The sequence below is a fragment of the Oncorhynchus mykiss genome, chromosome 16, assembly GCF_057628025.1.
Source record: "Oncorhynchus mykiss isolate SJ-2025 chromosome 16, ASM5762802v1, whole genome shotgun sequence".
In the NCBI taxonomy this organism is placed as follows: domain Eukaryota; kingdom Metazoa; phylum Chordata; class Actinopteri; order Salmoniformes; family Salmonidae; genus Oncorhynchus; species Oncorhynchus mykiss.
Window position 1 is genome coordinate 39525256 of NC_143037.1, and position 13261 is coordinate 39538516.

The 13261-nt window shown below is 43.1% G+C and overlaps 1 protein-coding gene across 2 annotated transcripts; it reads left to right on the forward strand.

The window, feature by feature from the left end:
• Positions 1-1521: 1521 nt before the first annotated feature.
• On the forward strand, positions 1522-12714 carry LOC110516997 (uncharacterized). 2 transcript variants are annotated; one of them, XM_036974319.2, is made up of 21 exons: positions 1522-1663; positions 1763-1821; positions 1901-1981; positions 2082-2206; positions 2847-2990; positions 3296-3394; positions 3505-3666; positions 3806-3905; positions 4035-4255; positions 4903-5059; positions 5248-5471; positions 5767-5887; positions 6204-6400; positions 6515-6629; positions 6852-7021; positions 7117-7214; positions 7369-7499; positions 7822-8011; positions 12182-12323; positions 12431-12527; positions 12597-12714. In XM_036974319.2, exons 1-21 carry the CDS (start codon positions 1641-1643, stop codon positions 12668-12670), a joined length of 2730 nt encoding a protein of 909 aa, XP_036830214.2. In that variant the 5' UTR covers positions 1522-1640; the 3' UTR covers positions 12671-12714. The 2 variants fall into 2 exon arrangements, with proteins under 2 accessions (XP_036830214.2, XP_090057772.1); XM_090201646.1 differs by lacking the exon at positions 1763-1821 and having other exon boundaries at positions 1653-1663.
• Positions 12715-13261: the final 547 nt, after the last annotated feature.

Genomic DNA, 13261 nt, shown 5'->3' on the forward strand with positions numbered 1-13261 from the left:
GAAAATAAAATTGTTATGCACAGAATTAAAGATATACTTCTGCTTCATGCAACCGCTGTGTCAGATTTCAAAAAAAAAAAAAATCTTTACGGAAAAAACAAACCATGCAATAATCTGAGTACGGCGCTCAGAGCCCAAACAAGCCAAAAAGATATCCACCATATTGTGCAGTGAACAGAAGTCAGAAATAACATGATAAATATTCACTTACCTTTGATGATCTTCATCAGAATGCACTCCCAGGAATCCCAGTTCCACAATAAATGTTTGTTTTGTTCGATAATGTCCATCATTTATGTCCAAATAGCTACTTTTGTTAGCGAGTTTTGTAAACAAATCCAATCTCACGAAGTGTGTTCATTAGGAGCAGACGAAATGTCAAAAAGTTCCGTTACAGTCCGTAGAAACATGTCAAACGATGTATAGAATCAATCTTTAGGATGTTGTTCAAATAAATCTTCAATAATGTTCCAACCGGAGAATTCCTTTGTCTGTAGAATTGCGATGGAACAGAGCTCGCTCTCATGTGAACGAGCGTCACGAGCTCAAGGCATTCTGCCAGACTTCTGACTCATTCCCCTCTCATTCGCCCTCACCTCACAGTAGAAGCATCAAACAAGGTTCTAAAGACTGTTGACATCTAGTGGAAGCCTGTTGACATCTAGGAAGTGCAACATGACCAATATCCCACTGTGTCTTCAATAGGGAATCAGTTGAAAAATGACCAACCTCAGATTTCCCACTTCCTGGTTGGATTTTTTTCTCAGGTTTTTGCCTGCCATATGTGTTCTGTTATACTCACAGACATCATTCAAACGGTTTTAGAAACTTCAGAGTGTGCATATCTTAGCTTCTGGGACTGAGTAGCAGGCAGTTTACTCTGGGCACCTTTGGACAACTTATTCAGCCAAGCTACTCAATACTGCCCCCAGCCATAAGAAGATAAAAGACTCATCTATGCATCTGTGCCAATATAGTGTCTGTGACAGCATGGGCAGCGCCATTGAGGCTATCTTCATATTAAAGTAGTAACATTTCTTCTTCACAATTGTCTGAGCCCTTCTGATGACCTGATGGGACATGACTTCAACAGGGTCACCAGTAGGGCTCAGCCAATGAAGTTGGTAGTCCCACCCAGTTGATTACATTCAAATTGTGAAAGTGCATGCAAATGCAGCATTTTGGCCATTAGAGGCCAATATCTTTCTCTCTGTCTGGGCTACAATTGTAGACGGTTGGGTAATTATGCGTTTCACCTGTGAAAGGCTGTTGTGCTGCTAATGAGGGAGTTCTATTAACCTGAGCCGAGACGCACCGGTCCATGGCCCCTGACATGAATGGATAAAAGCGGTGAGGGCGGAGCACCCTTCTAAAATTGAACAGTAGCCTTACATTTAGGGTTTTGTCCTAACACTACACAGCTGATTCAGATTAACAAAGCTGGATGATTATTTGAATCAGCTTTGTAGGGCTAGGGGAATAAAAAGAAAATGTGCAGCCCTTTGGGGTTCAGGTGACTGAGTGTGGGAAGCCTTTGTCATAGGGTAGAAGTTGCATACCCCTGGGCTGTAGGCTGCACACTTTGGGTCAAATATCAGGTTCTGTAGCTGTGTATTTTATCGGAACAAATCTGTTCCACAATGATTATTTTCCTTAGCTCAGGGTAAGTAGTAGCAGGCCTAGGAGAGTCTTATGCGACGCAAACATTTGAGTTGTGTTCTTCCTCCTTTTAATCAATCATAATTTGTCAAATCCCTTACAGGTTGTTTTGCCTATTGATGGCAGCTGTGGGCATACAAGCACAACAGCCACATTCTATAAGTATGCATTTTGCACCCTGCAAATTTAAACACTAAGCGTTTGACAATATTTTATTTTTAACTAACCTTTCCTATTCCAGATGACCTCAACGCTGAATGCCTTGGTAACGTTATTCGTTTGAGTGTCGCTCCTCTTTTTGAAGAGGTTGATGCTGTCTTCAGTGAGTTTGCCTCTTTATGATTCTCTTTCTCTCCTTTCATAATTCATGGCTTGATATTGCTTGTCAACTATTGTGTTCACACCATCTCCATCCCTTCCAGATGACACACAAATCATAAACCTGACGCCTGGCCTTGCTACTCAGTGTGGATTCAGCTTTAAATTTGACCCCATGGGGAATGCCATGTTTTTTGCTTCTCTTCAAAACTGCTTTTCCCAAAACATGGTAACCCTAGTAACTGTAGTGTTTGCTTGTACTTCAAATGGACAGTTTGCCTTTCAGTGTCACTGCATTTGCAACTCATACTGTAGCAATGTAATTTTATTTACCTTTGACATGGAGTCATGCTGAGACCAGGCTCTTTTGCAGATGAGCCCTGTATACAAAGATACAAGTCAATATTTGCATCACTAGATGGAAATAATTAAACACATTCTTCAGTAAAAAGGTCCTCAATAAGCCTGAGTTGTTGCTGTAGAGGTGCTAATACATACAATTTAGCGCATGGAGGTTATTAGAAGTACGGTTCCAGAAACATCGACGCAGTTTGACTTAACTCTGTGGATATCAAAAGGATCTCCATTGTTAGCCACCCCTGGGTCTGGTATCTCTTACCTCTAAGTTAACGATGACGTAAGGTACAGCAGAAGTTTATGGAGGGCTTTCAGAGGGCCAGCCAACTTTCTGATACAGACTGCAGTGATGTGAACTATTGAGCTCTTCTCCTGTAGTGTGGCTTCAATACAGTGGCAGCTGCATTCATATAGCCAATTTTGCCACAGTCTATAACTTGCATGAATGTCACCTGAATTTTGTTTTTTGCAATATAGTGAAGGCTTTTTTTTCTCTTCCCCCTTCATTTTAGGATGATAAGATGTTCAGCTTGGTCATGCAGTTCAGGCTGCCAGGAAACCACATGACTGAAGACCCTGTGTATAGAGTGGGAAAAACTTGTAGCTACACCCCCTGGACCTCCCGAGAGATTCTGTGTGACCGCAACTACATGGAGGCAAGTGAGCAGAGCATGCCCCAATGGACATGTTTACAGTCGCGCTTGTCATACTGCCTGTATAAATGATCTGTCTTAGAGCTACAACTGTCCAGTGTTTTCACTTCTTCTGCAACACAACCTAGAGGTCTTGACTCTCAATTCCACTCGCCTCTTCAAAATGCACATAGGAGAACTTTAGAGGTGAGGAATTTTGGCCTATTCTCAATGCATTTAAGGAGGGGAGTGGACAGATTGAGAACTGGCCCTTGATTTCCTATTGTATGGGAGGGAGAAAATGCATAGGGAATAATGGCCTTCTCTAGGTGTCTGTCAGAAGGACTCTTCCAGACATCCAAACCGTCCCCGAACAGACCACTGGGGGCCCGAAAGCAAAGAGCGGCAACTTCCGTAGAGGAGCTGAGGTAGCCATATTTCAGTTTCTGTAATTTCACTACAACATGACAGGATGGCGCTAAACAATGTGCGTTTGTTGACAATTTTGTTTAATTCATGTTTCCATTTCCTGAGACAGGCTGTTGCTTCAGGATACAAAATGACAGCAGTCGTCTTTAGTCCTAGCAAGAATGTCATGAATGTGGATGAGGTCCAAAGAAAGGGCTATGCAATAGCCAACACTCCCACACGGCTGGTGTTAAGAAGCCCTCATAATGCAGAAGAGACATACCTCCAGAATGTAAGCTGACCTCCATGAACTGGGTCATGTTCAGTAGAGCAAACATTTGGAAACGGTGGCCCTACCTGAACTCTGCAACATATTGTTAATACGGTGTGCCCTACTGAACATGGCCCTGATGTGGTTGCCCCCTGAACAGGTAGCTGGGGTTCCGATGCGGGTGCTCTCAACCTCAACCTTCTTTGAGCAGAAGTGGCTGGTTACTCGAGTAGATGCCACAGCTGTTTGTCCAACACCAGGTTGAGTGTGAAATAATTTAAGATCCTATAAGCCCAGTTCTTAATTGGCTCCAGACAAGACTTTCATGTAGTGTTCAGTTGGGAAAATGTTCTGTTTTGATGTGCCCTTGGCTTCTTGTTTCACTGCAGAGGCAGTGGCCTTTACTCCAGAAGTGATCACCTGGTACATGCCCAAGCACATAGACCCACTTTTCTCCTCTGATGCCTTCACCATGTTGGAGGTGTACATGGGAATTGACGCTAAGAGGCTGGACACTGAGGAAATGGCTGCCAGAAACTACTCTGTTTTAGTCACAGAGGCTCATATTATTGTTGAAATTCCGGTGGGGGCGGTTGGCGGCTATTTCAAGGTCAGCATTGGATTAGTAAAATGTTCCTGTTTAATTTCTGTCTTATTTGTAGAGCCCTTTTTACTACAGCAGTTGTCAGTGCTTTGCAGTAACCCTTTGCCATCTCTCATGGGTAAACTCCTAGAAAGGTTGTCTTGTGTAAAATGTTTCTTATTGAGCAATTGTCTGCTTAATCAGGCTAATATACAATGGATTGCAGAATTGTGTGAATTTTGCATAAAATTACATTTAAACATACTCTACCGCTTGTCTTTGCAGTTTGTCCTTTAGCCGCTTGAAATTTGAGACCAAATATCCACACTAAAGTATTGTTTACCTGACTTTTTAGGTAGCCGGTAGCTTTGCCACTCAACTGAATGCAAGGAACACTCGGCTGCTGTTTACATATTGTGCAAGTGTTTACTTTACGTGTCAGTTGCTCTGAAAATGCGCACCGCCGGAAATGCAAGTTGCCAACCATACACCTACCAGCTCTCAAGTCTGGTAACCAATACTTTCCTTTGGATATTTTGTCTTAAATTACGAGCGGCAAAAAGACAAGCGGTAGAATAATTGTATTTAACATTCTGGCTTATAAGGAACATTTACCTTTTTTTGCACTCCAATTGTGTATTACAGCCTGACTGCATCCCTCGTCTCCCTTACAGAGCCATATTCAGGATGACCAGTACTTTGTCACTTACACCATTGAGCCCATGCTTGAGTTGCTGTGGATCGAGGAGGTCGCACACGAGGACACCAGCTATAAAGTCCTCTTCCCTATCACAACACCTCTGATGGCCAGGCCTCCACAAGTTCGCAACTGTGAGTCTGGTTTAGTTGAATAGTGCCTATGGTAATTTGGGATGCCTGGGTTGTTCATTAGGCACAAAACAGAAGGAAATGTACTGAAACGGGGAGGCAATACCTGGACTTACCCAATAACAAATGTCAATTTTCAACTTCCATTGTACCGCATTTCAAAATGTTTTCCTTTGTTTGCCAATGAACAGACACTCCCTTAGACACAGTTCCTGAGCAGGCAGTGTTTGTGCTTGAGTTGGGGACCTTCAACCTTGATGTGGAGCTGCTGAACATCACCTTTCCCACCATGGTGCTAACTGTTGCAGAGTGCAACGCCAGGGGTTTCAATGTTCGGGAGCAGAGATCCCCGGACAACACCTTGAAGACCTTCAGGCTGGAGGTGCCCTTCTCAGACCCGGTGGTCTTTAAGGAGGTGTGTTTCTGTTAAATGCAAAGCCACACGCAGTGATTTGTACATGCCCTAATAAGTGGGCCACCAACAAAATATAAATGGCACAGATGTATTTTGTATCCCTCATTTACTCAAGTGTTTCCATTATTTTGGCAGTTGTGTGCATTTGATGTAGAGGAATGAGGGCAACGTTACTTTAAGTAAATAGTTTGTTTTAATAGTACCCATGTGTACTTAGTTGTCAGTTGATGTTGACTAGCGTTCTGTTACAACAATAATGCTGCCCAATTGACCAATGCTTTTAACTTCACTACAGAGAAGGGCGGAACAAGGTGTCACAACCTTCACTCTTCAGCTGATCTACGGCCTGGTCATCTTTCCAGAGTACGCGCCTTTCTCTCACTCTGCCGTTGTGGACGCTGTACTGCTGGACATTGGTATGTCTCTGGACTACTCCAAACTACTATTGAATGGTTTCCTCTCGTTAATGATTGCCCTGAAAGGAAATTGGCAGTGAAAGCCCAACTAGCCATACTGTAGGGTTTTTCTATGCGGTCTCTCTACAAAGAAAATGTTAAGCTTTAGAGTAGTTGGACCCAGTTGTCCTGTTCCTGATTTGCCAGGATCGTTTTTATTCAGTCCCACCGTAGCAAAACATTTTGCAATCTAAACAAGGGTTTCGTCTTGACAAGTTCAAGTAGTACCTTGTTTTTTGTGCTTAATAATTGAACACAACCCTGTTTGTCCTTGTAGTGCCACCTTCAGTCACTGGCAACTGTGATCAGGAGAACTTCCACATCACTGTGGACTACAGGAACCAAGAGCCCTTTTTTGTGGTCTTGGTTGGCAAGCGGCTGCTTAACCATGAGTTTGCTCAACAGTATTTAACAGAGGGCGACACAGACTTCACCATCACGTTGCCCTTCTCTTCGCCGGACGCAGTGTTTGAGGTACGACTCTCTCCCAAAACATGTTAACCTAAATTGCTGCAGCTAGCCTCGCTTTCCTTACCCTGTGTACATGCATACAATATTGGACTAATGAACTCTCCCATTGGTTCCCAGTCAGTTCACTCGTCCTCTGTCAGGAGCAGACTGGATGTGGCTCTGTTGAATCCTTACAACAACATGACCATCAAATACTTTTCCCTGGCTTGCAGCTTCCTCAAAACGCTGACTGGTTGGTTCTCAAACAATTACTTCTGATAAATAGTCGTTTAACATGGTTACCAAACCTGGGTTCCTTGCAAATACTGTGAGTCTAATAGTAGTGCCAGATGGGCATGGTTTGCACTTTTGGTGCTATTCCATTGGTTCTACTGTGCTCGGCAAGCTCAATAAGTGTAACAAATGCAGAACCCAGGTCTGATGGCTACCTGTCTTTTGCTCCCCTACCTCCAAGAGTGTTTCTCTAACGGAACGATGACTGCGCTGGCGGTGAAGGTGGAGTCTGCTCCCGGTCTGAACCCCGGTCAGCTGACCCTGAGCGACCCCGCCTGTGGTCCCACCTACAGTGACGATCGCGTCGCCTACTTCCACTTCACTGTGAACTCCTGTGGCACCACCAGGAAGGTACAATGACTATTACCCTGAGGTGATGGGTACTGTGTATTTACGGACTGTTTGCTTCTGCAGGCTGTAATAAGCAATTCCCCTCTACTACATAGTTTATCAACAATGTCATGCTGTATGAGAACGAAATCTCCTTGCCAGATGAACTTGAGGTGAAGCGGAATGCCACGACGTCTTCAGAGGAGGAATATCAGTAAGTGCATTACAATTGTAGCTGTTATAGGGCATTTTTTTTCTTCACCAATTGCTCAATACTTTGTATACAGGGAAAATGGGCCTCTACTACCAGTGTCCACTCCACTGCTTGAAGTTTCCCCTATTGAAGTTGCTCACATCCCTATTTTTAGGTTAAAGGTTTCCTGCTACTATGTGGCCAACATCACTCGCACATTGGCCTTCCTGACCAGGCCGCGTGACAACGAGCCTTTTGCCGCGACTGGGACGGGTCGGCTAATGGTCAGAATGAGACTCGCTCAGGGTAAGCGTGCACAAATTCAGAATTTCAACTTGACCCCTAGCCTCTAAAAGTATCTTGGAAGGTCTCCTTTACAAAACCATTCCCAAAAATCTAAGCCTAATGATATTTCTCTTGCTTTCTGAGATCTACAGGTATGGAGTAACGGTGAGGTGCTGATTTGGGAATTTGTTAGAAGCCTCTGGTGGGGGGTGGGTAGTGTTTGCTATAAATGGCTTGTGTTCATCGGGGCACAACAGGATATGATAAACGAGCATTTCTTAATGGACAAGTTCAGATGGTGCCCACTGAACACGACCCCCGGTTGTCTTGTTCTGTGTTCCAGACGCCTCGTATAACACGTTCCACCAGGAGGAGGACTATCCAGTGGTGAGGTACCTGAGACAGCCTCTGCACTTTGAGGTGGCGCTGACCACGTCCTCTGATCCCAAGGTAGCGCTGGTGCTTGACCACTGCTGGGCCACCCTCAACGAAGACCGCGACTCCCGACCCCGGTGGAATCTCATCATTAATGGGTAACATGTTGTTTTTGGGCCTAAACAAGTGTTATTCCACAGGTGTGGTTCCTGAGTAATTAGCAACCTATCATGCTTGGCAGGCCATTTACTTTGGCTACCGTGGCTATGCCCCCATCCATAGGTCGAGTGGTCACAATGCTTAAAAACGATGTGAGCCATGTGCGGTCTGTCACCAGATCTCCACCCAATTTAACACTTATGAGAGAATCTGGCGCGTGTTATCGCTGAGTAATCCCTGCAGTGTATCATTGGAACTGCATCAAACGACTCTAAACCGCATTGTCTGAAAAGCATCTAAGAAATGTTTTGTACTGATGAGAAATAAAGGTCTTCACAACTTTATTCCACCTTTGCTTGTAAAACATAAATGTTAACGTTATCTAGTCTAAATAACAGGTTGACTTGTTTTACAGTGATGCGGTACAAGGGAGCCATGTAAATCTAGTTTAGAAAGTATGGAATCCATGTTTGTCAAGCAAGAACTCCTAGAATGCTGTTCACTGCGCCCGTTGCCTGAGATCTTAACTCAGTTTGGCCACTTCAGCATGTGACTAATCTTTGTACTTGTTACGGCGTACACATGACAAGTAGTTTACAGGTAACTATTCCAAAAGCCAATTGTTGTCACCTCCCCAAATACAACCGTAGCACGAAAGCTAAACAGAGTTGCAAGATATAGCACAATCCATTATTGGGGGTTAAGTCCTTGGGGGAAGGTATTGTGAAGAGGATGATGCAGGAAATATTACTAAGATCTGGGAATTTATCAACAATAAATGGCGGAAGACTATATAAGCTATATACCCCTGGAAAGGGGGGGGGGGGGGGGTCTGATCTGGCAACCCTGAGGTACCATAGTCTACACTCTGATGCCGTGTTCAAATCAACTAACGATTTCAGTGCATTCAAGACAATGGGGTACTCCAGTTGCGATCACCATAAGTCTGACATACGTGTACATGAACCTGACTGCATTGTATGGCGTTAGCATTAGCTCATATTCAGTGCCACCTTCAAGTGTTTTACACACGTGTCCATTACAATCTAGGCAAGAATCAGAATGCATTAATAAAACGCTGAGTACATTATACTTACGGTACGCTACAGTAGAAACGACAACACGTTACACAGAAAATAAGACTTTGATAGGAATGCACGCATGTTCACAGTTAATTGTAAGGAAGGCAATACATGTGCAAGGACGGTATACTTGATCTGGGGAAGTGCTTGGGCTTTCTTTTGAAGGAAAGTTTGTCCAGCTCATTAAATTCTCAAATCGAAATGGTCTGCAACAGTGAAATGGGCGCCCTTTGTGAATGAGGCAAAATTAGATGTTGAAACGGCCTATAGAAAAATCGCCTTGGACTGAGGTCAGCGCGGGTTGAATGTCCACATGTTGGAACGGTGAGTGCATTCTGACCACGTGCATAAAATCAACTCCCACTGGGGCGACTGTTTAAGATATTTGGAACTTGTGTGTGTGTGTGTGAAAAGGTTAATGTTGGCATTACCTACACCTTTTTACTCAATGTTATCCTTTTGGTTTGCTACAGTTCAGTGTTGTGCCAAGCTGATGGTCAGTCGACTGGAAATCAAGAGCGGCTGGCAAGCTTGGCTTGCTTTTCCGGTTGGTTTCAAACAACTGCTCTTAACACTGACTGAATAGTTGTTTGGGTTGAATTCAGGCACAAGTGACCTCTTGTGTTTAAATCAGTTATTGCACTAAACCTAAAGGATGGTTCAGATGCCTGTGCAGCATGGATGTTTGAAACTGAATAGGATCAGTTGACAGGATCCCCAGAAGTTGATGCCACTTTCAATGGAATTTCCTGTCCTAGAGGAATGCGCTAATTGGGAGTTTCTAAACATGAACAAATACCACGGTCAAGTGTAGCAGCGTCTTGCTAACCTTATTTAGCTAGCTAATGTTCATATTAAAAAAAGTTACTACATTTTTGATTTGGGTGAGCACTTTGCTACAGATGGACACGCTGGCCTAATTTTTATCTCAAGAATTTAAATTGGGTTACTATTGAAAGATGACTTATTTTTCCTACATTGTAATGGGCTACAATGACTTTGACCATGATTATGCACGCTGCAAATGACACTTTATTTTGCGGGTGCCTTTTCAGTATCTGGATGCATGTTACACCAAGCAGTGTAGTGAAGCAACTTTATTGGTCAAAACCATTCATTTGGGGGATCGGTTTGCAAATACTATCAAATCACGCAATTTTACCATTTTTATGAAATGGTATCAAAAACCTAAATTTGGCAATGTGGACACGGAGTAACTTTACAGCTGTTTATTAAATCAGCAATGTCATAGCAGTTTAAAAAAAAACAAGCTGAAAATGTTTTGTAGATCATAGGAAAAGACAACATTCACATGGCTGTGCAAAAAATGGGTAGTTCAGATTTGTCACTTCAGCTGCAACTATCTTGCTGTGCAAAATCCTGACCATCGTCTGTCAGCTCAAGTGGATTTGTACTGGTGTGGGCGTTTGTCTCAATGTAACATCTTCAGATTTCACAAATTCCTTTTTTGCTAATATCGGGCAGTTAAACAGTAAAGGATAAACCTCCCAAAGATGCAAATTGCTCTGGCGCATTGCATAATTCTTGTTTAAAATGAAGTACTTGTGTTGAAAAATATGATTGCCTTGATACCGACTGTCTATTCGGCAACTTTGGTTAAACCACGGTCAATTGATCAATATTCAGGTCGCCTGTAGTCTTAAAATTCTGGATAATTTAGAATTTTAAGAACCATTTAGAGGGACGTTTCACCTCATGTCAATGGAATTGAATATTCATGTTTGACATCCGTCATTTAACAAGCCATTGCAGTAGACATAAATAAATATTGTTGACGGAAAGCCCAATTTCTGTTCTTTAAAATAAAATAAAAACGTACTAAATCAGATTCATCCAGGTCTGATGGGCCAAAAGATCAGAAATGACAAACCACTGTCGTGACCTTGAATTATCTGAGGACTGTTAAATTGTTAAGCGACTCTAAATGAATCATGTTAGGATTTGGGGTGCCGAGGAAGCGGTTTTAAAGTTACCGTCTCCCGACTTAAACTCTAGACGGTAGAAATCTATTAAATTGATAGTGAACTTATGAACCATTACATCGTATCCTCCTTGCAGCTGCAGAAACCCCAGCCTTATGATTCAGTACTATACAAGTTGGTTTAATTGAATTACTAGCTAACTAAATAACACAGGCTAAACACACAGGTGACACAATATGACGGCTTGTTACAAGGTTTCTCCCCCCCCCGTTCCGTAAGGGACACTTATCGTTGATACGTTTTTGAACACACGAACCGGCACCAGCTTGGAGTAAAAGCATGAATGTATTTGAGGGATGCCGCTGTGGAAAGGTAGGTGGCTTGTCTTCTCTCTGATTGGCTACATGAGGTCACAATGTCGTTGGTTGTCCGTGGCTCCAATGACTAGTCTTGAACAGAACTACAGGATGGATTGTTCTGGAAGATGGGCTAATCAACCCTGTCACTGATTCCTCAGTGGGTGATGAGTAGGATGGTTTGGATATAGTAGCAGAATGGTCCCACTTATGTTCATTTTTCTAGGTACTTGTGAGTTTAGGAAAGTTCTGAACGTGTAGCTTGCGCCTCACGGTTTTCTGGTCTAATGTTAATTTCTATTACCGTTCCTCTTATGCACTCTGGCCGCCGGGGACGCTTCTGTCAGTCTGACCCGCTCTGATGTTCCTCGTGGCATGGCTACTTACTATGCACATTTTCTAGGGGTGTTTCTCTAACACGTTCAAAAGTGAATACTGGAACAATATTTCTAGCAGAAGACTGGTCAGATTAGCTATAGAAAATGAATGTCATATTGGTTTTTATTTTGTGATTTTTACTAGAAACGTGCTCACTCTACAGGTAGGAAGTCTCGAGCCTTTACATGAAATATGTTTTTTCAAGACAAAGGTGATTTTTGTTGGGGAAAGCCTGTTGGCAAAAACATGACTTTAGTTCATACTGGAGGGGGAGAAAGAACCCACTTCTGCTGTAAATTGATCTGATCCTCACAGGGCAGTCATGACACCACCACAAGACTTCGTACACAAGGCGGTTGGGGTTTGCAGCGTTTTCTTGTTCCTAACTTAGTCCCTCTCTCCACTGGCAGCTGTGAGAACCCCGAGGATCCATACCGTGTTGTCTTCCACCCGGTGGTAGCTGACGCCAGGGTCCACTTCCCCCCTCACGTCAAACGCTTTGAGGCCTATATGTTTTCCTTCGCCGAGGATGCGCTTGAGCCGAGTGGCCAGGTAACAAAGTTCACCCAACAATCTTTATTGGTTAATTTTGTTTGAGTGGCAATCATCCCTTTAAAAAAAAAAAATAACATCTGACACACCAAATCTTTGATTCCTAGGTCTTTGTCCATTGTGATGTGGTCATCTGTGATGCCAGTAGTCCGTCTGGCGGCCCCTGTAGTGGACAATGTGTGAATCAGGACAACCCGAAAAGAGGTAGGTCTTGTTTTATGCTTTTCAGACCCTGGCAGACCATAACTGAACTAATAGGTTCTCTCTCAACAGGTCAACGACATGTCAAAGACCTCTTTGAGGAGCGTCATTTATATGTTTCTTCTGGATACATTCTTTGGGTGTAATGTCTTGTTCTAACATGTCAAATAAAGTGTTCTATATAAAACAATCCTAACCGTTGGAGCTACCTTAATTGTATCTGATTTGCATTTAACACCATGTCGTAGGCTTGTCATCTGACATGTATCAATCAACCCTTTTGTAAGCATGGAACTCTGAACCATCCACCGGAGGGTGATAAGTGTTGCACACCAATTTCCCATCTAGGACAAACAATGGGAAATGAAACAAGCTTTCCAATGTCCAGTAGGATGAAATGACTCAATGTTATAGCAGATGGTGGTTTGCCAAAGTGAAACCAGCAGGGCTGTGGTTGGATGCAGTGTTGGTAATTTTCAACTGAAATTACAACTTTCCTTGATACCTCTCACTAGCTTGGTTTCCATCCAAATATGGACATTTGTTCTTTAATGATATGCATGTCAATCTCTCATGGCTCAAATGGGAAGAGCTTGACTTCATCGCTACTTGTTTGTGTAAGAAGTGTTGACAAGCTGAATGTACCGAGGTGTCTGTTTTCTAAAACTACTAGCGCACAGCTCGGACACCCATGCATTCCCCATAAGACATCTCTTCACAATCTCCAAGCCCGAACT

Excerpts from the sequence above, each read along its gene's own strand:
- LOC110516997 (XM_036974319.2), top strand. The coding sequence starts at position 1,641 with ATGATTATTTTCCTTAGCTCAGG. Across the intron at positions 1,822-1,900 it reads ACAACAGCCACATTCTATAA|ATGACCTCAACGCTGAATGC; the intron begins GTATGCATTTTG and ends TTCCTATTCCAG. Across the intron at positions 7,022-7,116 it reads CCTGTGGCACCACCAGGAAG|TTTATCAACAATGTCATGCT; the intron begins GTACAATGACTA and ends TCTACTACATAG.